The sequence below is a fragment of the Drosophila elegans genome, unplaced genomic scaffold (genome assembly GCF_018152505.1).
Source record: "Drosophila elegans isolate 14027-0461.03 unplaced genomic scaffold, ASM1815250v1 contig_208, whole genome shotgun sequence".
Taxonomy (NCBI): Eukaryota; Metazoa; Arthropoda; class Insecta; order Diptera; family Drosophilidae; genus Drosophila; species Drosophila elegans.
In genome coordinates, this window is record NW_024545578.1 from 15,624,786 (window position 1) to 15,649,966 (window position 25,181).

Here is a 25,181-nt window from a genome sequence, read left to right on the forward strand (position 1 = left end):
AAAACATTTTGTAATGTTATTTTACGAATGAAATCCTTAAATTTATATAAATTCCCTTCGAAAGTACAGCAACTGAATTTTAATTTAATGAACAAACACATGACGTAACAAATTTTTACTTTTTCACTTTCTACTTTTCACTTTCCATTAAAAACCTTACAAATTAAATTCATAATAAAATTATTTAATCTAAGGAAATCGTATTTTTTGTGTATACAAATTACTATAATATATATAATTAAAATTGATTTATCTATGACAGCTCGATTGATTTCATCAAAAAAAGTAGTGATGAATACATTTTTTTTTTTTTTTTGCTGCTTTTGTATGCCGGACTTACCGCATCACGTTCTTGCAGTAGCCCTCGCACAACTTCGTTTCGCTCCTCGCATGGTGGGCGTTGCAGTTGGGACAGAAGCGCATCTTGAGGAGCTGCTGCTTGCAGGTGTCCGTCAGCTGCTTGCCGTAGAGGAGGTCCGCCTCGTTGAGTACCTCGGCGGACTGGAGCAGGGCGTTCATGAAGACGTTGGACATGTGGGCACTCCGGCCCAGGCTGGCCTGCAGCTGGCGGGGAATGTCGCCGAAGGGACGCATGTCGTCGAAGTTGTGCTGCAGGCAGTTGATGTAGTCCTCGTGCAGCTCGCCCAGGGTGCTATTCAGGGATATGTGCACCTGGTAGAGGTAGGCCAGCGGGAAGAGTTGCACGAAGAAGCGACGCACAGCCTCCTCCAGGTTGCTGTGCACACTCCCAATGCCACGCCTGCCCTGCTGACCATTGCTGTTTGTGTAGTTCGAGGCGTAGTTCAGTTGGCTGCATAGGGAATAGTTCAGTTCAGTTCAGGATTAATCTTATGCTCTTGGTGAAAACTTCAGGTAAAACCAGTAAATGTGGAGTTATCGCCACTTACTTCAAGATGTCCGTGTACAAGTGCTGGATCATCATGCGGGCTTGCGGCACCATCCTGTCGTAAACCCTGGCGAATTGGTAGTGGGTATAGTTCTCCGAAATCTGAGCCAATTCCAGCACGTGACCTGCCGCAAAAAAAGGAGAAAGGGAGAAAAGCATCCATGAAAGTATTGTTATGGTTATTGTTATTCCTAGCGAAATTTAATCACTTTGCCACTAAAGTTTTCCCCTGCTGGGATTTGCGGAACTTCTGCCCTAATGGACTGGCTGGCATTTCCGCCCACTTGGAAAAAAAGAATTGTTGCCATTGCTCTTTATCTCTGTGTGTAAGTAAGCTTTTAGTTAATGAAATACAATTTAATATGTCTGTTGGCTCGACCTGGTGTACTTAAATATGAATAAACTTGGTGAAACAAAGGCTTACATTTATTGAAAAAAATTAAACAACAAGCTGTATTAAATAACTCTTGAAAACAAACATAAACAAATATAAGTTAAATTACTTCTTATTTTTAAAGAACTTCTTTGGGTTAAAATTGTAAAAGTCACATATAAAAATCGTATACCAAAAAGCACATACAAATCTTTCAAATTATAAAACACATAAACATTCAAATAACAAATGTTTAAATTGTATACAAAGTTAATTAGATACATATAAAAGATTTTAATTCAGGGCTTTCGACTACTATCTATAATCTGTCAATCAATTGGCAAAGTTGATAAATTCTCTTAATATTCAGACACTAATCACATAGCTGAGCGTAAGAAAAACCAAATGTGACACAATGTTATCTGTCAAGGTGTCAGCGGCAGTTGTGTTGTGCGAATTGATTTGGATACACAGATTGGCTATCGATACCCAGCCACAGATACGTATACACTCCTCTGGCAGCCTGTCATTAGCGCAGATTACAAATGGCCAAGGCCAGATATATATCGGCATATAGAGATAATATCGAGGGAAACTGTCAAATCGGCGTGTGATTTCCCACACACACAAATCGCCCCGCCCCGCCCCTCCCATTTTTTTTTGGCCCCCCGGACAAATTCTAAATTGCAATACGCTGTCGTGTATATCGTTTTCAAACGAAAGTGTCAATCTCTCTGTTAATTGGCAACAAAAGAACGGAGTACGGACAAACAACAGAATACACACATTTCGACAGGGCAAAAGTGTTTCCCGATTTGTTCTTTTTTTATTTCTGTGTGTGCTCTGCGTTGCGGCTCATTTTTTATTTTGATGTTCGAGTTGGAGCATAGCATTTCCGTTCTCAGCGTTTGAATAAGTCTTTGTGTCTGCTTTTTGGGCTTGGCTTGGAGCGCTGGAGCGCTGGAGCGGTGGAGCGGTGGGTCGATGTGTCAGTTTCTCGGCCTGAGGTCTCTGCATTCGGGTCTCGCTTTATCGGCTAATGGTCTTTGATGCGTCATCCGAGGCGGGCAGAGTTTACCCTTTTTAATTAGCAAATCTTACGAGTTTGGGTCCCGATGCTTGGATCAACCAACCATTGGAAACCAAGAGGAAATGGTGCAAAGCGTAAAAATGGCCCTAGAATGGCCATCAACTCGGTAGGGTTTACGATCAAAAAAGCTTTTCGGTGTGACGGATCCACGGGAGATTCCAATACCATATTTTTGCGATCTTCAATCAAATTTTTAACGGCATTTTTATTACCCAGTTGACGTTATATTATCAGGTTAAAATGTGTTGCCTTGATTTGAGATTTATATGGGTATACCCTTTTTTAGGTGTATTATTTGACAATTTAATTACAAAGTTTCTAATAATAATAAATAATATTTGAGTCAGGTATGAATATACCAGGATTTAGCTATGCTATGATATGTTCGAAATGGTTTATTTTTTATTATTTTTTTCATTTTTCAATTGCTTTGTGCTACCATATTTAAATATGGTAGTGTAGCGATATGTTTGGTTTAAATGAATGCACATGGAGTTGAGTAAAGACCTATTCATGTGTGTTTCATATGAGATTTTACCAGTGGCTTAGGTGAGGACCAACTGGTGGGACCGCTAAACGCACGACAGCGGCTGACAATTGCGCAGGATGCGATAAACAATGCCAGTCAATTGATTTAACGCGTTCGCGATGCAGGGCAACCATAATAACGTCAGATGGCAGAGATACCGCGGATAGCGATCCGGGGCAGGAAAGGTGGGGAGCTCACACATCCTGTCGCTAATCTCATTGACGTGGCATAGTTAAAGTGGAGCGTCGACTGGCGGAAACATTTAATTATTAACACGCCGCGTCGAACGTGTTGAAGCGCGGATATCTATATATATTCTCACACTATGCGACATCGGGAGCCCCGCCTCGATTGGCTCATTAAGTCGGCGGGAGAAGGCGCTCAAAGTGAACAATTAGGAGCTGCTGCCGAGGAAGTGCGGATGCGGACATCAATCGCATGACTGACATGCCTGAAATAGCTTCTATTGATTGAAAATATTACCATCCTCTTTGGATGCCCTGGCAATTTGCCTTATCCGGATTGCCAGACTCCTTTGGTGGCATATTTGGCTGGCTGCAGTGGCACTTCCTTCGCTTCATTGCCTAATTGCAATTTTAATGAACTCTCTGCGAGGGCCATTGCCAGCGGGGAACGCTGCGTATGCTTGATATCTATTATTGCAGTCGCTTTTGTTGGCTTAATACGCTTAATTAAGTTGGGGCCCACACACACAGACACACGCACACAAACTGAGCCGCCTCAGGTGGCCTGCATTTGTATCTCCGTATCTTTGTATCTCATAAATTGTTAACTCAGCACTTCACCTGCGGGCTCCCACAAAACTTCATATGCAATTTGTTGGACGTTTTGCTTTGCGTTGAATTGTGCAACTAATTGCAATTTCTGTCCAGCTCCAGCTCTATCTCTAACTCTTTATCTCCATCTCTTTCTGTCCGTCCTTCTGCCCTCTCGCTCGCTCCACCTTTGACCAGCTTTGACAATTAACCAAGGGCATTTTTATTGTTGCAGCCAGGGATTTCGCAGTATCCACACTCGACCTGCAATCAAATATAAAGCAGGCCAAATGGCTTTCCCAATGAAACATGAAAATTTCATTACGCTTGTGCTTTTCTTTTTTTCAAGACCTTCCGGGTGGGTGGAAAATGGCAAAGGTATCCACGCTCGTCACACATGGAAAAGCGCACTAATGGGCAAACAGACAATGAAATTGAATTAGACAACTAAGTGCGGCCAGTGTAGTTGTTGGCCAGTGTAGTTGGCCGGCGGAGGACGGAGGGCCAAAATGAGTTCTTTTGGCTCCCAGGGCAAGCCGATAACCCAACCCATGAACAGACACTAAAAATCCATTCATATGTCTGGCAGTTTGGTCTTTACACAGAAAGGAACAATTAATTGGTTTTATGTAATATACCAGAGTCCCGGTTTATGATCATAAATTTGGAAGACGGTTTAAAATTCTATTGTATAAGTAATAGTTGGTATTAAAAAAATTTAAGGAATTAAATTTAAGAAACTAAAGATTAATTTTACTCTCGTTCTAATAAACATAAGAAACCTACATTTTTAAACTGCTTTATTGTGGTAATTTAGTGAAAAACTACATCTTAGAATATGATAAACTGAATTTTCCTTGTTAAGCATGTGGAGTGAGCATGTAGGATAAAAAGCTTCTTTGTGTGCCGAAATACCTTCAGAATTATATTTTGAGCAGTGTACTTCTTAGCTATTCGCATAGAGCAAATATCGGAAAGGCTTCGACTGGGTCTTTGGCTTCATTGCTTCATTAGAAGTCGTCGGCTAACAGGCAGGAGCGAGATTAGCATGCCAAGTTGCAGGCTGCGACCGGTTTGGGATACGTTTTCGGATTCGGATGGGGATTTCGATGGGGATTCGTGCCCAGGGGCAAGCCTTAAAACGGTGCGGAAGGCGGAAGGCGGCAGGGGCGGGGCCGGTGGCCGGTGGCAGATGCGACCGCGGTCCACAGGCTGTGTTGTTGTTTCCCACGCCTTGGCAAAAATATGCAGCACACACATATTCACCGAAAGCGAGCACAGCCCACAGGTTTAGTTTTATTTTGCCCGCTTTTTCCCGGCCGCTTTGTATTTTTATACATATTCTTCTTATTCATTTTTATTTTTTTTTGCGGCCGAACTTCTTTGCTCCTCAGGGCACAGAGAACATTGCTGTTTGCTTGTATTTCGTTTGTTGCCTGCGTTCCTGTGCGGATATTACAATTTTAGTATCTGCCGCATTTTTTATTTGCATTTTATATGCATGTATTTGCCCACTATCCCAACTGTGGTATCCGTTGCCGCCTCATGAATGCCCCAGCAACTTTGTTAGTGCCCTCCATTGCCAGTCCCGCTTCTTGTTCGCTCTTTGCCGCTCGGCGGGCTTAGCTTTTTAGCCGCGTTTAGCTTCGTCCTCAACTGTGGCAACTTTTTTCCCGGCCCTGAAGTCGCCTTCTTGGTCGTCTGTCCGTCTGGCTGGAGCAGTTCCCTCCTCTGAACTTGCCAACCAGCAACCAGTGACCAGGGGGAAGTAGGAAAAAAAAAATACGATGGGCACAGTGGCTTGACTCAATGTCACTTGGACTTGAAGAATTCCTTAAGAACTTGTTTACACCAATAATTACACCAATTATTTAAACCATCAAATTTAAGAAGTAAATTTAAATTACAAAGTAGGTGCAAAAATAGACTGTAATTCTTCCCTTCGTTTAAGTTGCTTAAAAACAAAATAACTGAATGAGCTTTGAAAACATTAAAGAATAACAATTCAAAATAGATAATAAGATAAAAACCATTTCATTTCATAAAGTTAATCAAGTGGTATTTTTCAAGTCAAATTCTTTAAATCAAATATATAAAGTGTAATACTACTTTTTAAAGATAAATAAAAAGTTGCATTTATGGCTTTTGGAGTTGTGCCCTTTATAATGCTCGTCTTATCAGTGATATAGCAATTGGTATATGCAACTTAAATATTTCAAATCGTTTTAAAGTGAAATAAAATAATTGACGTTAATAACCCTTCGAGTTGTGTCTCCTACAATGCCCAACGTAATTACCATCGATCATTGATTTACAATTTGTAAAAATCCTTTTACCCATTATTCTAACAGCCAACTTCAATATGTTTTCACTGGGATCCAATGAGCTCTTTCCTCACTCTAGGCCGTACTGCACCATCTGGAGTTAAAACCCAACCCACTGTGCGTGGCAGGCGGCTTAAGTGCATGTATTGTAACTAGCTATCTGCAGGCGTGCCAACTCGGCACGCCCCTTTGGCGGAGTACCCGGCCATCCCGTCATCCAGTCACCCAGTCATCCAGCTATTCAGCCATCCGGCCATCCCGGCATCCAGCTAACCAACTCGCCACTCCAACAGCTGTGAGCCCTGCGGCAATATGCTCTTGGCAGGCAGTCTCAACTCAACCCAGTCTACCGAGCGATGCAGAGGGGCCTCCTCGACTGGAGCCCCTACACAATGTCAAAGTAATTGGATGACTTTTCATTGTGGGATCCAAGTGGAGGAGGCGGGGAGGTCGACCTTTTTCGGTTTAGCTCCGCTCTGACATATTGAAGTGCTTCAAAGCATATGCATCAATTGGCCGGGGCATGGAAGTTATTTGATCTAACATGTCTCCGAGTTGCAATCCCTACTACCCATCTCCGAATGGGAGCCCCTGCTGTTTTTTTGCTTTTCGCCCAGCGGTATCGAGTTGCCTTCCGTTTTTGGTGGCGCGTTAATTACAAGCGCGAGCTTTCAGCGTTTAATTTGCCAAGCGACTAATTATGGTAATTATATACATATGCACACAAACGGCGATATTGGAACGCAAGTGGCAGACAAAATGGCATCGCTTGTGTTTTTTCAAGACGCTGTTAATTAATGAAACGAGTGGAAATTTAACTTTTAAGACGGCTCCATTAGTAATGCGGCATTTGCGTTGCCAAACAAATCAATAATAATAGATCTTTGGAGCCAACTAGATTGACAACTGGTTTTAGTCGGGGGCGTTTCATAGCCACACGATCCGCAGGTGTTCGTTGGCTCTGAACTTCAATTTCCTATCGATTTCATTGAGAAATCGAAGTTGGAGTCTGAAGGTCGTCGCCTCTAAAAAATAACAAGAAATAAAAAAATTTAGAAGTTTATTTAACTTAGTATTGGTTTGTTTCCAGATCATGCATCTCATTGCACAGATACAAATATAAAGCAATCATTTTATTTTGTAACTATACTTTTTCTTAAACTTAAACTTCGTTTTATATTCAGTCCCAGACAGGAATAAATCATTAAATTCATTTGCCTATCATTTGTATATTTAAGTATCACACGAATATCTGTTTTGTTCTTTCAAATCCGTTATGTTTCTCAATAGGTCATGAAAAATACAGTGCTCAACTCGGGATTGCCACACCCCCGTCTCTCAATCATAGTTAAACCTAATGACAACAACAGGAAACTTGGGACCTGCCACTGCAACAACTTGAGGCCGAGGCACTGGCAAACAACCTCACACAGCCTGCACTCTGTGTGACAAGACAAACAAAAGCCGGCTAACAAGCGATGGCGGCCAAAAAACCACTTTAGCCGTAAAGACAAGAAGGCAGCCAGGCAAAGTACAAGATATGGCCGAGAAGACTTAAGTCAGGGCCAAGTAGCAACAACAAGAGGGGGGAACGTTGCAAGTTGCAACTTATGAAAGTGCACGCATTGCTGCTGCAGCTGCCGCTGCTGCCACAAAAATAAAGAAATAATTTTTGCAGTTCCCATTTTTACTTTTGCAGTTTGTTTTTGTTTTTGTTTTGCTTAAAGGGGCAAAAGTTGTACTGGCAGAGCAGTAAGTTAGCATTTGGAACTTTTATGCTGGCGCACGGTCCTGCCCTCAAATGCAGGAGCGGAGGGGGCCCAAAAAGGGGGTTGAGAGGGGGCAGGTAACGGGACGGAGGGTGGAGATGTTTTGCAGCCAAACGCATTAAGCGCGCGAGCAACACACCAAAACAAAAATGACAATAAACAGTGAAAAAAACTTTTAGAACATAACCTAATTTCAAAAATAATAACATAAATTTTAAAAAATGTTTTAAATGTAGTTGAATACCTTGAGACATTCTTAGTTTGTTCACCTTAATGAAACCAAATAATAAAATGACCTTAAACATGGTCAAAGCTAATATATAATAATAAATATTAAATTCTAGCTTTGATTTTTTTATTTTTCTTAATAAGCGAATATGGATACAGTACTATTTGGTAAGTACATTTTATTTAATATAAAACCATATTTATCTTGAGGCAGCAAATAGTTGTTAGTGATATTTTTTCTCTGTGCATCAGCGACAACGATGGTATCAGGAATAATGATGATTATGATGGTGGTGACGTCGGCTACGTGGTAAGTGCAATGGAAACGCATTTAAGCGGGGTAGCTGGGGAATTGGGGATCGGGCAGATCTGCGGATTGGGGTTATTTGGCGGCCCGGACCCATATAATTCGTAAGCTGCGAAACGTGTTTAAACACGCAAATACTTGCTTAAAAATAATACGCCGAACAAAGCAGCCAGCACAAAGGCACAAAGGAGAGAGAGAGAGAGAGAGAGAGAGCAGGAGTCACAACAATGGGCGCGGAAACGGATGGGGCATGGCCGAAAGGGCGTGGCCCGGGGGCGGATGCGCTGCAGCCGGAAAAAGGGGGGTTTTTTCGAACAGGAAGGAAGCCCCGGCTTGTATTGCATATGCCACAAGCTGTTGTAGTTGGCAAGTTTATGGTAAAAAATAGAAATATGCATTTATTTCGCATACCATAATATTTTATGCGTCAGAGGCCAGGAGAAAGAGCAATAACACCAGCGATTGCCAAGAAATGCATAAAGTTTTATAGTTGCGCATTTTTCGGGGCTGGAGTGCTGTTCCCAGCGGAGAACATCACGCATACGCCGGGTGTGCTCCAAGAAAGTAAATCAATTTTTATGGCCACTCTGCTGCAACTAAAGGAAACGCGTGCCAACGCAACGACTCGCCGATAAGCACAAGTGCGCCATTTGGGTCAGAATGTTTGGCCAAAAAGCAACCCTTTATCAGTGGCAGACAAGCAAAACAGTTTCAGTTCCCATTAACCATCAGTTACCGATATCAACAGCAGCAGGCGCGATCCGCTAATTATCAGGCATATATGTTATATTTTAAATAAAATCGCAGCGAACTGTTTCATAAATCTCACCGAGCATTACTGCACCCCATTCATTCAACAATCGATCGCATTGATTTTATTTTCAGACTGGCTCGTAAAAGCAAACAAATTGCTCCCGCAATTGGTTTTAAATAATTATTATTATTTGTTATATGGCTCGATTGTTAGGCTAAATGACTTTGCCGATTGCATTTTAATTTTTTGCATGTTTTGCTTATCGAATAAAACGTGGGACTTTTCTGTGTTTGCCTTGTGTGACATCATTGTGTATTTGAATTCTCCAATGCAAATTGAATGCTAATTGTTTGAGGAATACTTTGCCATTCGAGTACATTGGAAATGAATTTAGCTGGAAATCAAATGCAGAAATTATTCAGTTCCATTATCAAAAGGATTGATTGTGCCTTTAAGAGTTCATGGTCGAGTCATCTGGTTTTAGTAACGATAATAAATTTAAAAATGCTATAATTTGAAGTATGAATCAGAGAAGAGCAAGGAGCTTGTCTTTAATTGAAGGTCAAACATTTAAGTGCTCATTAAGAAATTGGTAAATTTAAAACTCAAGTATTTAATGACTACTGTTTTTTGTATTCTGCAGTCATATAGCCCAGAGGAAGCCTCAAAAATTTAATGAGCCCCTATACGAATGAATCAATGGGCTTGCATAAATTAAGCTGATGACAACACACAAAATGCAAACAAATTCGCCAAATGTATTTATATAAATTGCGGATTCGCACAAACATTCAGTATATATTCGAATATGTGTGGGCATGTACAATGAGGAGGGCGTGTTTAAAGTCTTTTCGAATGCGCGCCCATTTCCAAGAATTGCAAACCCAGACCGGCGGGAACAACAATGAGGCATCAGCAGCAGCAGCAGCAACAACAACAGCAACAGCAACAGCAACAACATCACAGCACAGCAGCAACATCAGCAACGGCAGCACCCCAAAAACTTGCCTTAAAGTGAAGCGAGATTTACAGCATGTACGACAACAATTTGCAGGCATTGTGTGAAAGGGGCAGCCCAAAAGGGGGCGATGGGATGTGGGGGCGTGGCAGCCCCAAAACGTGACCCAGACAAAGTTGGCAAAATTGTCTAAAAAGGGACAGCGGCCACAACAACAACAACAGCGACAGGGACTACAACGTTATTTAATGCCTTTTTAATTAGATGCAGTAAGAGTCGCGTTTGCTGCATTTTAAAACAGCCAGTTCGGTTATGGTTATGAATCCTTATATACCTCGGAAATATTTTTATTTTACTTTATTATACAGTCGCTTTGATCTGCATACAAATTCAAATTACAAATCAATTTCGCATTTCGCGTTTCAAGTTTAATTTGGTTAGCTCACTTCACAGATAGCGAGGCGAACTTTTATATCGTCATAATTCTGCGCAGAGTAATGCCTGGAATTTGCATATGATAAATTATTTATTGCCACGAAAATATACTTTGGTCTAAGGCCCGCAAAAAGTCCAGCCAACTTTCCAGACTCTTTGGCCAGAGATTTGCATAGAAAGGCATGTTTGACTCCTTTCGATTTCACTTGAGCTCCGCTGGCAATCCCCACTAATACTTTCATCCCGTCCCCCCCCCCAGATCAACTCATCGTACTCACTCTGAAATTGGTCGGCTGTATTCTCGAGGACTCCGCGCAGACTGGTGGTGTGGTGGTGCAGCAGTTTCTCAAACTGTGCGGCGGCTTTGTCACGCAGTTGCAGCTCCGTGGCATTATTGCAGCAGCTTCCACCGCAAATGGCGCCTGGAAAAAACAAAATATGTTGCAAATGAGTACGGATTGCATATTGACATTTTATCGTTTATCATTATTTTAGGCAGCTTACAAATCGGAGAAAACATGCTGAATTTTATTGTAAAATTAAATAGTTGGTTTTTAATTATAATAATAATAATTATAATTATAATAATAATACAATTGTTATAGGTATATTATATAAATTTTATTGTATGGTTTTTAAATTAAATGATTAAATTTTGTTTTTAAAATATATTATAGACATGATAAGTACCATGTTATTTGATTGAGTCAATCTTTGCTTTTTAAATAATATGAATATATTTTAGCAGAAAACCATTATTCAGCTTCATCTTAAAGTGCCATATACCACGGTTTCTAAAACATATTCATAAAACGAATATAATGCTAATCCTTTACAAGACCATATTGATATGTAAATATCGAAATACAAAAGATAGCCTTTTGTAATAATGGCCCCCGTTTATCCATCATCCCAGCTCATCTTTAGTTGCATAATTATGATACGCCTGCTGCGCCCATATCATTTTCGAATTATCGCACAAATCAAATATTTACCTTTAGCTTTTGTGGCTGTGTGTGGGCGTGTGGGTTGTCTCGTTTAATTGTTTATGGCTTTAAAATGGCAGTGGGCGTGCTGGCCAGCTTGGCTGCAGCAACAAAGTGGCCACAGTTTCCGATTCCCGGCGTGGGCTTTGCAATTTACAGTGTATAAATGCACAGCCAGAAGTAGGAATCGATTGGGCCAGCTTGTTCCGTCACTGGGGGTAGCGTTAATAACTTTTAAATTGCTCATAATTGCAATTTTTAAGCTTACTGAACGACACAATCGGAGCAGTTTGGCTGATGTTGGCCCATAAAACTCGCAGCAGGCAATGATTGTTTTTTCAGCTGCCACTGAAATACGAGCGCATTCCCTAATGACAATGGATGTAGGGGGAAAGTGGGCTAAAACGATTTCCCGCTTACTAATCGTTGTGCCCCAGAAAACAGTATCTAATGAAAGGCGGAAAAACGCTGCTAGCCAGGACAATAAATGTCTGGACAAAAGACCGCTGATTGCTTGGGTTTATTGAAAGCGAATTGTTTTCCTTTCGGTATCTCTAAGATACTTACTCACTCGTTCATCCTGATTTACGGAACGGGCCCCCCTCCCCAGCATCACATGCGATTTATATTTATTAATGAGGGGAATCCCCCCATGATGGTGTCATAAATTTGGTGGAGAAACAAATCGAGTGACAGGCTTTTTATGACAACTGCACTGACAACAACAGAAACGACTTTTATGGACGACTGCCACTCCGTCTTTATAGTTTATAATTTAAATTAATGGCTTTTACACGATGTTGAAGCGCCTACAATCGCTCATATGCTCATATGCATATATACGCTGAGTGCCCCAATTCGGGGGCCATATGTTGCTGTCGTAAAATTAGCAAACGAGAAACGAAATGAATTTGACAAAGACAAAAGCAAATGCCGATGCCGGTGCCGATGCCGATGCAGATGCAGATGCAGTCAGTATCTATTTTAGCTTGAACTAATGGCAAACATCAATAGTTGCAGTTAACCGCCGCCGTCGGGGCCATGACATGATTTTGGCCTGGAAAATGAAATGGAAAATGACAGCAGACTTGGCTCAAAGCCATCGGCCCAATTACATCTCGATTTTGCACCGATCCAGCCGAATTGACCTGCTCTGTCAGTCAATCAAACTCGACAAAGACGAAAGCCAAACTGATTTTAGTTATGTGCCATCGATTTGCGAGCTGTTTGGGTCCAAAAGGATTTGGCTTCCCTTTGCCTTGCGATTGCATTGTAAAAGCTATCGATTAGGGAGCTGCCCTCCAGGCTCTTTTGGCCATGATGTGTTTATGCGTTTTTGCAACGGCTCGGCCATAAATCGGTTGCGACCATGGCAAAGAGTTACGGGGAGCACTTCCCCTATGGCAGTTGGCCAGAAACCGAGGCGGAGGTAGTCCCACAGGCGTCACTCAGTCAGTGAGTCACTCTGTGAGGGGGGCAAACAAAAAGAAAAGTATGGACAAAACGGAGGAAAAGTGAAAAAGGGAAGCTATTGCGAGTTAAACCTGCCCCGAAAATGTTGGAATTCGCCTCCAACTCTTTTCTGTGGCTCAAGAGCTCAAAACTCGAGCAGCAGAAATTCAATTCAATTGCTGCAACGTGCATACACACACACACACACACACACACACACACACACTCACAGCAGGACCTGCATACATATATCATGTCGTGGCCCAGAAAAGTATGCTATGGCAAACTGTTTCTGGCAACGGACTGCCAAATTGCAAAGGAACGTAAAGGGAGGCCCAGAGTGGAGGCGGGCAGAATGGAGGGCAGGGAAGCTCCGAGAATAGAGAGATGTATCAACACAGGCAGAAAAAATATAACCAAAAAGAGGTCAGCATTCATAGTGCATTCTAAACAGACACAAAAAATGATTAAATCTTAAATAAAGAGAATACCTTCAAAAGAATACTTAACGATTTTCGCTATTTAACGATTTTAAATATTCGTAAAAATTGAAATATATCATGGCAAAGACTCCTTCAAACAGTGTGATTTCTTATCAGAGCTTTATAATTCATCTTTTGGGCTTAATCGTGTTATAGCCGGTAAAAAATTTAATGTTTTTAAAACAGATCGGAATATCGGATATATATTCACACATATATCTTCAATCAAATCAGTTAAAAAGCTGTTAGAGTGTTACCTAACATTTCTGGTATCATAAATTGTGGAAAGTAATAATTATTTTCCAAATGTAATGTATAAAAGTGTAAAAATGCTGATATATTTGAAAAACATTTTTTCTCCATGTCCTATTGTCAATTATTTTTCACAGTGCTTCAGCAGCAATTGGGAGGGGTGTAAAAAATGCAAATCTCATGCATGGCCAGAAAATGCTCTGCCAAAAATACCAAGGAACGGCCCTGACCGCAAAATGGAGGAGGGACGGGTAAGGGAACAGTAATGGGGCCACTGTCCCCCCTTTCGCCCGCCCCTCCTCCGCCACTGTGCTACTGTCTCACTATATTTTCAGGCCTTGTTTTCCAGCCTATCACCGCAAATGCAACTGACGACGTGTGCGAATTTGTTTACTGTAATTGTCTTCACTGCAAAACGGGGAGTGCGGGTGGATTACACACATGAACACAATGGCACACGCACATGTGCATATGAGCCACATATGAGCCATATATATCCATTCAGATAGGCCCTGGCTCTGTGGTTACTTGTCTTTTGGCATTAGCCAAGTTGGCTGGTAGCCAAGAAAGCGCTTAGCCCGCAAAACACTTGGCTCTGGGAGTGGATTTTGCATACCTTGACATATTTCGAGTGTCCTTACTCCACCGCCTACACCTCCCACTTCCCCTCCACCACTCCTCTTCCCACAGAGACATTCCCTGTGGCATACGCTACTTGTATGCGTTTTCAATTTGCACAATTTACTGTAAACGTGTTGATAATAATGAAGCCAAGAGCCAGGAGAATTTCCCAACCGTCAAAATGTCGGAAAGTTGGCCCTGGCTGCTGTAATTAAAAGCCTGCCGAAATTCTTTGACATGCATTGTTTAAAAAATAATTTAATTACGCAGTAAACAGGAGTTTTTGCCCGAACAAATTAAATTGGTATATATATAAAATATAATAAGACAACAAGGCACAGTTTCAAAAAGTTTTATTTGTTTAAATTTAATTTTTATTTGTTGTCTTTCTATTTCTGAAAAAAAATATATAAATAACTATATAAAACTAAGTTTAATAACGTTATATTTCAGATTATTATTTATTCTTTTAAAAAAAGTGCTAAACTGAAACCAGAACGCTATCAAGTCAAATCTGTGGCCACATAATGAAACAAAAATCCCATCGAACTCAGCTTTAATATTTACCTAATGAAATAAATACAAGCCCCAAAAAATGGTTATATATTTTACGTATAATTTACTGCCAAGATTGAAAATCAATTTAATTTCCCCTCACACACAACAAAACAGGTCCCAACGCAACGCAACAAATAGTCAAAACGATTGCCTAAAGTCATAAATTCTCTAATAAATTTATGAACGTGCAGCGACTGCAATGCAAACCAAATAAAAACATCCGTCGTGGTCGCCACGGTCTTCCTATCACCGCTGCAGGGGAGAGGAGGGGGGTGTGAAATGGGCAGTTGGGGGGTTTCGGCCTGCATGTCACACACAATAATTTAATTTTTTTTTTTTATCAAAAACTGTTGACAACTACTTGTCAAACACGGACAATTTGTGCAGCAGTCAGAGGGCGATAACAATTAAGTCAACAAATGGCGGTGGAGGGGCTGGGTGGTTCAGGGGTTAGGGAACCCCATATCAAAGTGCCTGGCCTGATGTTCGTTTTATGGTTCGTTGGTTTCTGTTTGCTGTTATGACACGTTTGCCCCAAACATAGATCATCGTCGGATCGCGAGGTCTTTTCCTTTCGCCCCCTTTCCATTTTTACATTTTCCCCATTTTTCTTTACCCAAAATCTAACCTTACTTCTGGTTCGTTGAACTGCGCCCGTCTAAATTTAACCATCGCCCGTATTGTTTATGGGCCACAATTGTATGTTTGCGATTTCTATATCTTATCGAAGCGGCCTTAATTTGAGCCGAATCAATGTCAGCAAACGGATCGCTGCATGCCATGAAACTGATATCAAATGTGCCAGCTTCATAGGTGAACTTATTTAAACCAATTTTAAGTTCGATTTTTAATTAAATCCTACAGTAAACAAAAAACTATATTTTAGAAATTAAAACATTATAAAGTCTCACACAACTAATTTAAATAGTTTAATAAAATCCAGGATATCTGAACTTTTATGTTGAAATCAGTATAGCAAATCTTTTAAGTGCGTTTTAGTCACATGCCATTGTGGTGGCATTTTCAATTATTTGTTATTTTGCATATGTTTGGCAGCGATTATTTGGCATTGCAGCTGCCACGCGGGAAAATCCCAACAATTCTGCTGGTAAATTGTTAATGTGCCGCATAAGTTTTCAATTTGTGTGGCAAATTCCGCACGGATGCTAACTTGCTACATTGCTGTTGCTGTTGCTGTTGCAGTTGGTGTTGGTGTTGCTGCTGGTAGTGTTGCTCGTGTTGCTGTTGCTGCTGCTGACATCGAAGCTGGCAGATTTTGGCGCCACGTCTGCGAGGCATGTAAAATTTATTGCGTCGGCTGCAGCGACAATCTCTTTGCCATTTATTTGCATTCGCAATTGAATGCACACAAATGTATCTCGGGGTAACTGTATCTGAATCTGTATCTGTATCTGAATTTGAGCTTCCTTCGGCTTGCTGCACGCACTGCACTTTGTGCTAATCTTGCAATGAAAATATTAGCTGAGATTATGCGTGCCACAGAGTTGCAGAATTGCAGTCGCTAGTTGCAAGTTGCTAGTTGCTAGTTGCTAGTTGCCAGTTGCTTGCCCCCATATTTGGCCAGCTCTTCGGATTGGCTTACATTTTGGCAGGCGCCAGGCAGACGCGCCTTGGCCGCAACGCGAAATTCCCGTTGTCTGCCTTCTGCGGCCGCAAGAAATATATTAAAAATTTAATTGAAAAGCATTTTAGCCGCAAATTGCAGCCGCCGTCTTCGGGGGCAGTGACAATTATTAATTATTTAGATTTATGTTGCAGCAGCAGAAAGAGAGTTGTTTGTGCGACTCGTCGAGTTGAGTCAATCTATATGCAAATGTCTGCGATATCTGAAGAACTGAACTACTGTCGAGCAGTAAAACTGGATGGAAAGTTTACTTGCCTTAGAGGAACACCATTGAACATTTATTTCTCAGATCACGATCTGCACTCTGTCTCAGCCGACAGATTGCAAATATCGCACCAAATCGGAGATTTCAAATGCAGCGAACAAAGAACTTAATGCCAATGCACGGCATCCATCAGAAATGCCAAAGAATCAAAGTCTATTAATAAACCCCAGAATGCATATCCTCCACTCATCATCATCATGATTCACCCGTCTCCATCTCCAATGATGATGATGAAGTGCAGCCCCAAAACACAAAGGAACGGGCATTAAATATACTTGAGTAAACAAAGAAATCAAATTACAACAAGCTGGTCGCAAGCAAATGTTAAACACACAAATCGAAAATAAACGAACAACAAAATGTTGAACTTATGAGGATATTTCTTTTTTGTGAAAACAAGAGCACAAACGAAAGCAAATAATTGAGGAAATCGCTGACAAACACGTAAAAGGAGCCGCAGTTGCAGCAGCAGTTTTATAATTAAAACCAGCTCAGCTGCTGCATGTTGCTGCTGGGCAGCCCGGCAGCAACAACAAACAATTGCAAATTATACAACTGGGCGCCCAGCAAATGGAAGCCAGCATAAAAAAAAACGGGAGTATCGGGGTTTCCCCCATGGCCCTCCAGTTTTTATTTATTTTTTTGTCGTTTTTTTTTTTTTTTTTTGCACTGCAGTTGTGCAAACATCGACGGCAAACAAAAACACAACACACAAACAAAGGGCCACAAATAAATGCGTCTAAAGAGCAACACATTCTGCGCTCCCAGTTGCCCATGGTCGTGGCCAGCTGTCCGATTCCGATTCCAATTCGATTCCCAGCGGCCACACTTGAAAAATCTAGCTTTGCAATCTAGGAAGGAGTTATAAATACAATTTATGAATTGCAAATGACTTTTTTCAAAAACAACACAAATATAATTTTAGCATGTATAATAGAAAAATGCATTTAAAGCCCTAACATTGTTGTTGCTTAAGTTTCTTTTCATTCAAAACTGTTTAAAAATATTTTCTAGAAAATGTAGATTTTTTAAGCAGGTTTAAAATTGAGGTTTGCTTAGCAAATTTATTTATAGAAATATATTAATATAAAGAAGACTTTAAATCGCTTGTTTTTTAAGAACAAATTTTTTAAATACGATATGTCTTTGTTTTTATTTAATTTAAATAAAAGAACAAAGTTCAAAAATATTTAAAAATATATATTTCTTTTAGGAACATTACAATTTTTTCTAACTTTGCTAAGAAACATAACATTTATTGTTCTTTTATAAAATGTTTAAAAACTAAAGTACATTTTTAAAAAGTTCCAACTTAAAAAATTGATTTCCTTAAGTCAAAAGATTGTTTTTAACAAAACAAAGAATTTTGTCGGAGTGCAAGGCCGGCTAATGGCGATCTAGTTGCTGCTGCTTTTCTGCTGCTGCTGCAAATTGCGGGTAATCATAGTGCATGTTGCATGCAAATTAACGCATCAACAAGCCGCCGCGGAGGGAGGTGGAAATCTGCACGGGACCCCGCATAAATGCCATTTTATGAGATTATGCCAATGGGAAAGTATGCGCACCAACGGAAGGCCTTTGGGCAGCAGCCCCTTTTGTTGTTGCTGCCTTTGTTGCCGGGTAATCCTATTGTAATTAACTTGTTTTTCAGCCGTTGCCGTTGCCGTTGCCGGCAAATGTCATGCCGCCAATGGCAGAGCAAAAAGTTAGGGGCTTAATGTACGCAAATTTCTTTTGAATGCCGTTGGGCGCACATAACTACATATAAATAAAGCGTATAAGAAGGGACTGTAAGCTGGGATCTTAAGAAATTAGTGCAATATCTGCATTGCTGGGGTAATAAAGCAAAATTATTGAGTGTTGCTCTCAGCACCTGGCATTTGCAACTGCAGTTAGTGCTGCTTAATTCCGGGAATTAGGCAGCAAAGTGAATGAAGACCTTAGAAAACTCCAAGAACTGACCATTAAAATCGTAGAACCAACGACCAGATCCGCTGCACTTCGCTGTGTTTAATACTGTTTATGCTGTAAAACTTAAAGTGCGCCACGGATCATAAACTAATTGACTTTATTGCTGACAAAACAGATTTTTTGAGCACTAGTTTTATATTTAATTTAGTTCCAGTGGGTCGTCTGTTGCTAATGGTGCTATAGCTGCTGCAGCTGATAGCGACCGGCGATAAACATAGTTTACTAAATATGGGCCATGCGATGCGAGGCATTATTATTATTGTCTGACAGCAGGGCTATATAATTACGCTCTCACAGCGTTTGTCTCGTGTTTCAAGTATTTCGTACTCTAGTAATACAAATCCCATGAACGAAAACCCACTCAGGTTACCGGTTAAGCAAAATAAGTGCAAAGTTCGCATAAAATGTGGAGCAGCATAAGTGAATTATGACAACTATTACTGAAACAGAGACCCCCCCAAACTCACAATTAGGTCACATTTAAATTTTTGGACAATCAGATTTTGCTGTTGTTGTCTGGAGCACTTAAGCAGCACTTGCTGTACGTTGTCCTATATGTATTATAATTGCAACGCACCATACAGGCCATAAAAATGGAGCCAAGACCCAGTCTCAGCATAAAAATGAAATAAATATAATAAAAACGGCACTCTGGTTTTGTTTTTCTTCGGGCATGAAGTGGATTTTTGGGTCAGTCCGACGACAGAACGACAGAGGGGAAAAAAACGAAGTGGGCGGCATGGAATTTCTAGGGGGCTTGGCCTCAGGGCGGGATGCTGAAGACCCCCACCCACTTTGCATTGTGTAACTACAATATACTTTGCGTGTAATGTGTTGCATGTTAGTAGCTCTTAATTATATGTTGATTATGTTTCGTAGCAATATCAGCAGCAAACAAGCGGCCAACAACATCGTGACAATTCAGAATTGTGGCACGTACGGCATAGACAAAAGGCCGCCCTTTATCCTCTAGTTTTCTACCCCCCTTCCCCCCACACACTCCACGCCTCTGCTGACTTGCAGAAAAACCGAGGATAGAGAGGAGCTACGAAAAATTCAATTAGTTTTGTGTTTGCGCATTGCATGACAACAATGAGAGCTTTGGTTCCACTCACCTAGCACCGCGAACCCCCCTCCTGCCACGCCCCTGCCTACCTTTGAGTTGCATGAACTCTCCCGTAAATGTTTATTAAATTGAGGAAAGCAAAGCGAGCTTAAGGTGCCAGGTGATGAGACATGCCAACGATTGGAATTGTTAGCATTTAAAGGGCTCTTTGAAAATAGATGATATAAGAAAGAACAAAGAGTGAAACTAAGAAGGGATGTAAATGAAAAAAATTAGTAAATTACGAAGGACTCATTAAAGTGTGAATAGCAATTTCTTTCATGTTTAGTACTGAAAAAAGCAATGCAGTACTGGAAAAATTTAACGACTTTGTTTTCAAATCATTAAATATAAAAAATCGAAATGAATGGCCATTTTTTATATTTGCTCGAAAAAATAAAGTTTTCTTTAAGAAAATAATATTGAAACAGAATTGGTGAGAAAGAAAGTCCTTTAAAATTTCTCAGAACAAACAGCATATTTTACACCCTAGCTTAACTCCTATAATAAAATCTTCGAAAGCCAACGCATCGGTTGCAATACCTACATCTCTGTCAGTTGAACAATGCCAAAAGGTGGGACAATAAAATTGCAATTTACTCGAAACGTGTTCAATGCTTCAATATTTGCCAGAGACAGAGACCACCAACCCCAGATTCACAATTCCGAGGAAGGAGGTTGGGGAAAATCATTGAAAGCTTGGCCAGTTTGTGTGTTGAACTCAAGCGTTTGGCAAATGCCCGCAAGTCTTCTTTTCGACAGTTTTATTTTGAGGTGGAAGCCAAGGTCCTCACAAGTGCAGCACAAATTGCGCATACGCCGCATTGACCGGCCACGTCGAAGCCTGCAGCCAGCGATTTAGGGGAACAACCTAAGAGGGGGAGGGGGTGAGAATTCGAGGAGTGAAACCAGCACTAAATAGTTGCCTTACAAATTTAGTTGTGGCCATTTCAGCGTCGGGGATTTTCAATTACGCCCACAAACAAGCCAGATTCGGCCAAGAGCCAATAGCGCTTTGTGCGCTCTACGCTTTCGCCATAAAAATAAAACTTAATGCGGATACACGCCGGCGTTTGAGGTTCGGGGGATACCGAAAAGGGGTAAATCGAAACGAATAAATATTGAGTTTTGGTGTTAGGGCCGCCAAGCAAACAGAAAGCCAAAGAAAAGACGCCGCTACGGAGGGCAAACATTGGCGGAGATTTTCATTTCGGTTTCTTACCCGGCTTTTCCACTTGTTCTTGCCATTGTCTTACCAACATAGAAGTCAGTCATTCAGTCCGACCATCCTTCCCCCATTCATTTTCTTGGGCAAACACTTTGGGATCGGGCCTGGTTTATCTTTTCATGCTGCGCACGTAGGTTGCTTGGGGCGAGCTAAATTTGCCAAGTTTTCCTAGATGATTTGGCCCATACATGAGTGTTTTCTCGCCTCGTTTTGTTTGTCGATTGCGCGATTTGTTTTGTTTTATTTTGCATTTCTATAATTCACGTGCTTGTTGATTTACCAGTTCCCGCGATTGGAAAAAATACGCAACACAGACACGTCATCGTTCGGCTTTGATTCTCTGGACCGTATAAAATTCTGCGGAAAATCATCTTCACATTTTCGTTCTCCTTGGCATTGTTTGAATTACACAAAAATATATGTTTGTATATGTGGTTTCTTGGTCTGTTTCGTTTCACGGAAGCAATTAGACGTACTCATATAGCGCGCCTTCATTCATAGGAACGAATTCTCTGTCTTTTCCTGTTTTTCATCACTTTCCTTAACGTTATTTGGCCGTGGGCTGCTTCTTATTTTTAAATGCGCGCAAAAATCGCGAAATCGTGAAATTCAACGAACTTTTTTCTTACTTTATATGCATAGGCCAAGTACTCGTGCAATGGAATGAATAATGCATACGAAGGAGGAAATTGGTTCAATCTAAGCCACAGCATGGAATGTTCCAGCAAAGCTAATACTGAAAGAATTTAAATACTAATCCACTGGTTTCCTGGGCCTTTAATGCATGCCTAAATTTGCGTTGCAGAATTTATTACAACTTGAAAGTAAAAAGGAAATTGAATGAGTCGTCTGCCAGTCGCATTCTTTAAAGAAGTCGTTGTTATGCTAAGAGGATATCAGTCTGTTTAACTAAGCATAAGCCAGTACTGACACAATTACAAATCCCCTGCTTTTAAATTCAAAATTTTAATGCTGACTTAACCCTTTTGTTTTCAATTTAATTAAAATCTCATTTGCTTTTTATTAAGTGATTGTTTAATTAAATTCGCTGGAATATTTTTAGCCGCTTTTAAGCCATTCTTTTTTTTATCTGGATTGCTTTTTCTTTTTGTCTATTGAATTTGCAATCCAATTTATGTTTGATTAATGTAATTAATCTATAAAAAACAACTTTAATTTGTGTTTTAATTTATTCTAAAATTCATTAGGCGGAATTATTCAAAGGTAATCAAACCTTATTGCTTTTTTAATTCTTATAGTTTCTTATATATTTTATTTCAAAAAATCCATTTGGTCAAATTACTCGAACTTATTCCCGTGGTTTAATGTCCGATTTTATTAAATGCCGAGTCTACACACTTAGACTCCAATGGCAAGACACAAAAACAGGATTAATTTCAATGCACTTGGCCAATTACCGAATGCCGGCATATAATTTTCAATTTAATAGCTTCATCATCAGTGGCTTGCGGTCTAAGGAGCAAGTTTTCCCCGACTTCGGCCCACTCGCTGTCGATGTCGCCTTCAGATAGGCCCCACTATATGTTCACACATATGCATATAGGTATACGCCAGACTTCTTTGGGATTAGGCCTAAAGTGCAAACTGTTGTAAAGCAAAGCTGTTGACAATATTCTGTTGCATTGGTTACGTTTCTTCGGGGCGTTTGAAACGCCTCTCTTCGCACCTCATTAGATACGATTGCAAAATGCCGGCTTTTTATTTGCACGATTTTCGGGCGTGGGCCGATTATCCAGTTTGGCAGCCGCACAAATTTGTAGTGTGCGCGAGCTTATTGATTTCGATTGCTAAGACTCCTGGCAAGTGTGGCCCCAAGGCAACTGACTGAATGGCTAACTTACCGACTGACTAAATGACAGAGTGACTAAAAATGCGACTGCAACTGCTGCATTATGCATTCGAGTCTCTGGGTTGTGCAGTCGTGTAATTGTTTTTCATACACATCCACCGACATTCACATAAATTTGTAATTACGTATACGACACGTAGGTGCCCAACTTCCTTATAAAGTTTTTTTTTCTTTTTCATTCGGTTCGATGCCAATTTTGGGCCGTAATTTATGCGTTTTTTTGTGTCTGTAATTGCAGGCCAAGAGTTCTCCCTTGGGAAGAGATATCAGTTTAAATTACAGCCAGTGAAAGTTACCTCGGTTACCAAGTTGAGTGCAATTATTTCTGTGCGCGTTGCAATTAAAAGCACATTACAGTAAAGGGACTTTCCCACGCACCCAGCAACGAGTGAATTGATTAGCTTGGTGCGAACCGAGTTTCTTTTGGTCCCCAAAATAATTTCCCATATAACCATTTTAGCGAGTGACTCACTCCTGCCGCCGAGTCATTAATCAAAATACCCTTGAACTGCTTTTGACAGGCAAAACATAGTTTCTGAATTGAACAGGCCTTGTCACTTGATAAATATAGAACAGCAAAACGAATACTATTTCGAACATAATTGACAGTGTGGGCGTGCAGTGCTCCATGCTCATTTGAATGCTAAGAATTTTCTCTCCCCCTGGCTATCCTCAATGTCCTCACTGTCCTCACTGTCCGCACATGCACCCACAGTAAAGACTCAATTTGTGCGCTTTTGTGTGACAGCATTTAAGTAACATAAAATCAACAATGCTCAACGGCTGGAAATCTGAATGAATGTATCTCGATCTATGAGTGTGCGTGACTGAATGAACTTTTTTTTTTTTTTTTGTAAAACTAAAGCCGCTGGCAATGCAGCGACACGCTTGTCTGCCCAACTGACTGAATGACTGACGCATTGACAGACTGACAGACTGACAGACTGACAAACGGACGGACGGACGGACGAGCGACGGTTCCACATGGACGTGTGCTACATATCTCGCAAGGCATAATAAAAACAAACCGACAAACAATATGCGAGCGAACAAATTTGCATTTTTAAAAAGAAACGCATAAAAAAATAGTTTGAAAACAAGAAATGCGTGGCCGTTTGCATTGAATCGCAAATGCTCTTAAATTAATGAGTGCAAACAGTGCAAATGCTTTTTCTATTTTTTAAGGGAAAACCGTGCAACTGGAAAAATGCCGCTTGGGGAATAGTTGGGGAAATCTGTAAATAAATTACTGAAAAATCGATCGATGAACTGAACTAATAACAAAGCGATGGGTCTTTTAAAAGGAAAAGGCTGCATTAAAGAAATTGTGTTCAGCATGTATATAACAAGACTTGATTTATTTTCTGCCGCATTGTAATAAATAAATACTTAACGTATGTGATGCGCATGCATATTTGCATTGCTAAATGCAACTGTCAATCAATCTATCAAATTGTCGATTGGGTGCATGTGCCATGTAGATATTTATCTTAAGTTTTCTAGATGTTTAATCTGTTCAGACAACAAATCAAATATTCTGTTTGCTACTTATTGTTGATTTTAAAGGCTAGACTCAATTTGTTGTAGTACTATACCCTTATACCAAGTGTATTTCTGTTAAAAGCTCTGCCTTGGGTGAAGTTATGAGCTGTGGCCCAGTTTGGTGATCACGTCTCTGCAATTTGCAAGTCCACTAATTGCTGGTACTAAAAAATGCTAAGCAGTTTGCAGGAACTATCATCTGGAATTTGTATAATTTTTAGGTTGGATGGCTGCGCATGCTCCGCCTGTCGCTCACTTGCCCACATAAATTTCACATTTGACACTATAGAGGCAGTCACCGCTCCACATGCAACATGTACATATATATATATATATATATATATATATATATACATATATATGTATATATATATGGACATATATCTGAAGGATAGGAAGGAAGGGGGCTTCCAGTGACATGCGTCGTTGGCTATAAATTTATGCGCCAAGGTGTTGGCGTTGCTGTTGCTGCTGGGACCGATGTTGCTGTTGCTGTTGCCGCGGGGATAGGTGTTGCTGTTGCCGCTGGGCGTGTGTGTCTGTTGACATGTAATTAGTGCGATCTCAACACTTCTGTTACAGATTTTTTCTTTCCGTGGCTGGCAATTTGCTAAGGCAAGTATTCAAATTGAATTGCCACACTTTCCGGCTTAGCGGGTGGCCTAGGTTTGTTTGCATATAAAGTATTGAAATGGCAATGAATAAATTGTTATTGAACAAAGTCGAAAGGGATCAATCAATTGTCTCTCTTTGA

At 40.6% G+C, this 25,181-nt stretch overlaps 1 protein-coding gene across 1 annotated transcript in view; it reads right to left on the reverse strand.

Moving 5' to 3' along the window:
• The window catches only part of LOC108150205 (division abnormally delayed protein), a 68,898-nt gene that overhangs the window by 4,991 nt on the left and 38,726 nt on the right, over nt 1-25,181 (reverse strand). The window contains exons 2-4 of the mRNA XM_017278217.2: nt 10,729-10,872; nt 909-1,032; nt 341-811 (exon numbers count right to left, since the gene is read on the reverse strand). Of these exons, the coding sequence (XP_017133706.1) occupies nt 341-811; nt 909-1,032; nt 10,729-10,872 (739 nt within the window). The remainder of the gene's footprint in view (nt 1-340; nt 812-908; nt 1,033-10,728; nt 10,873-25,181) is intronic.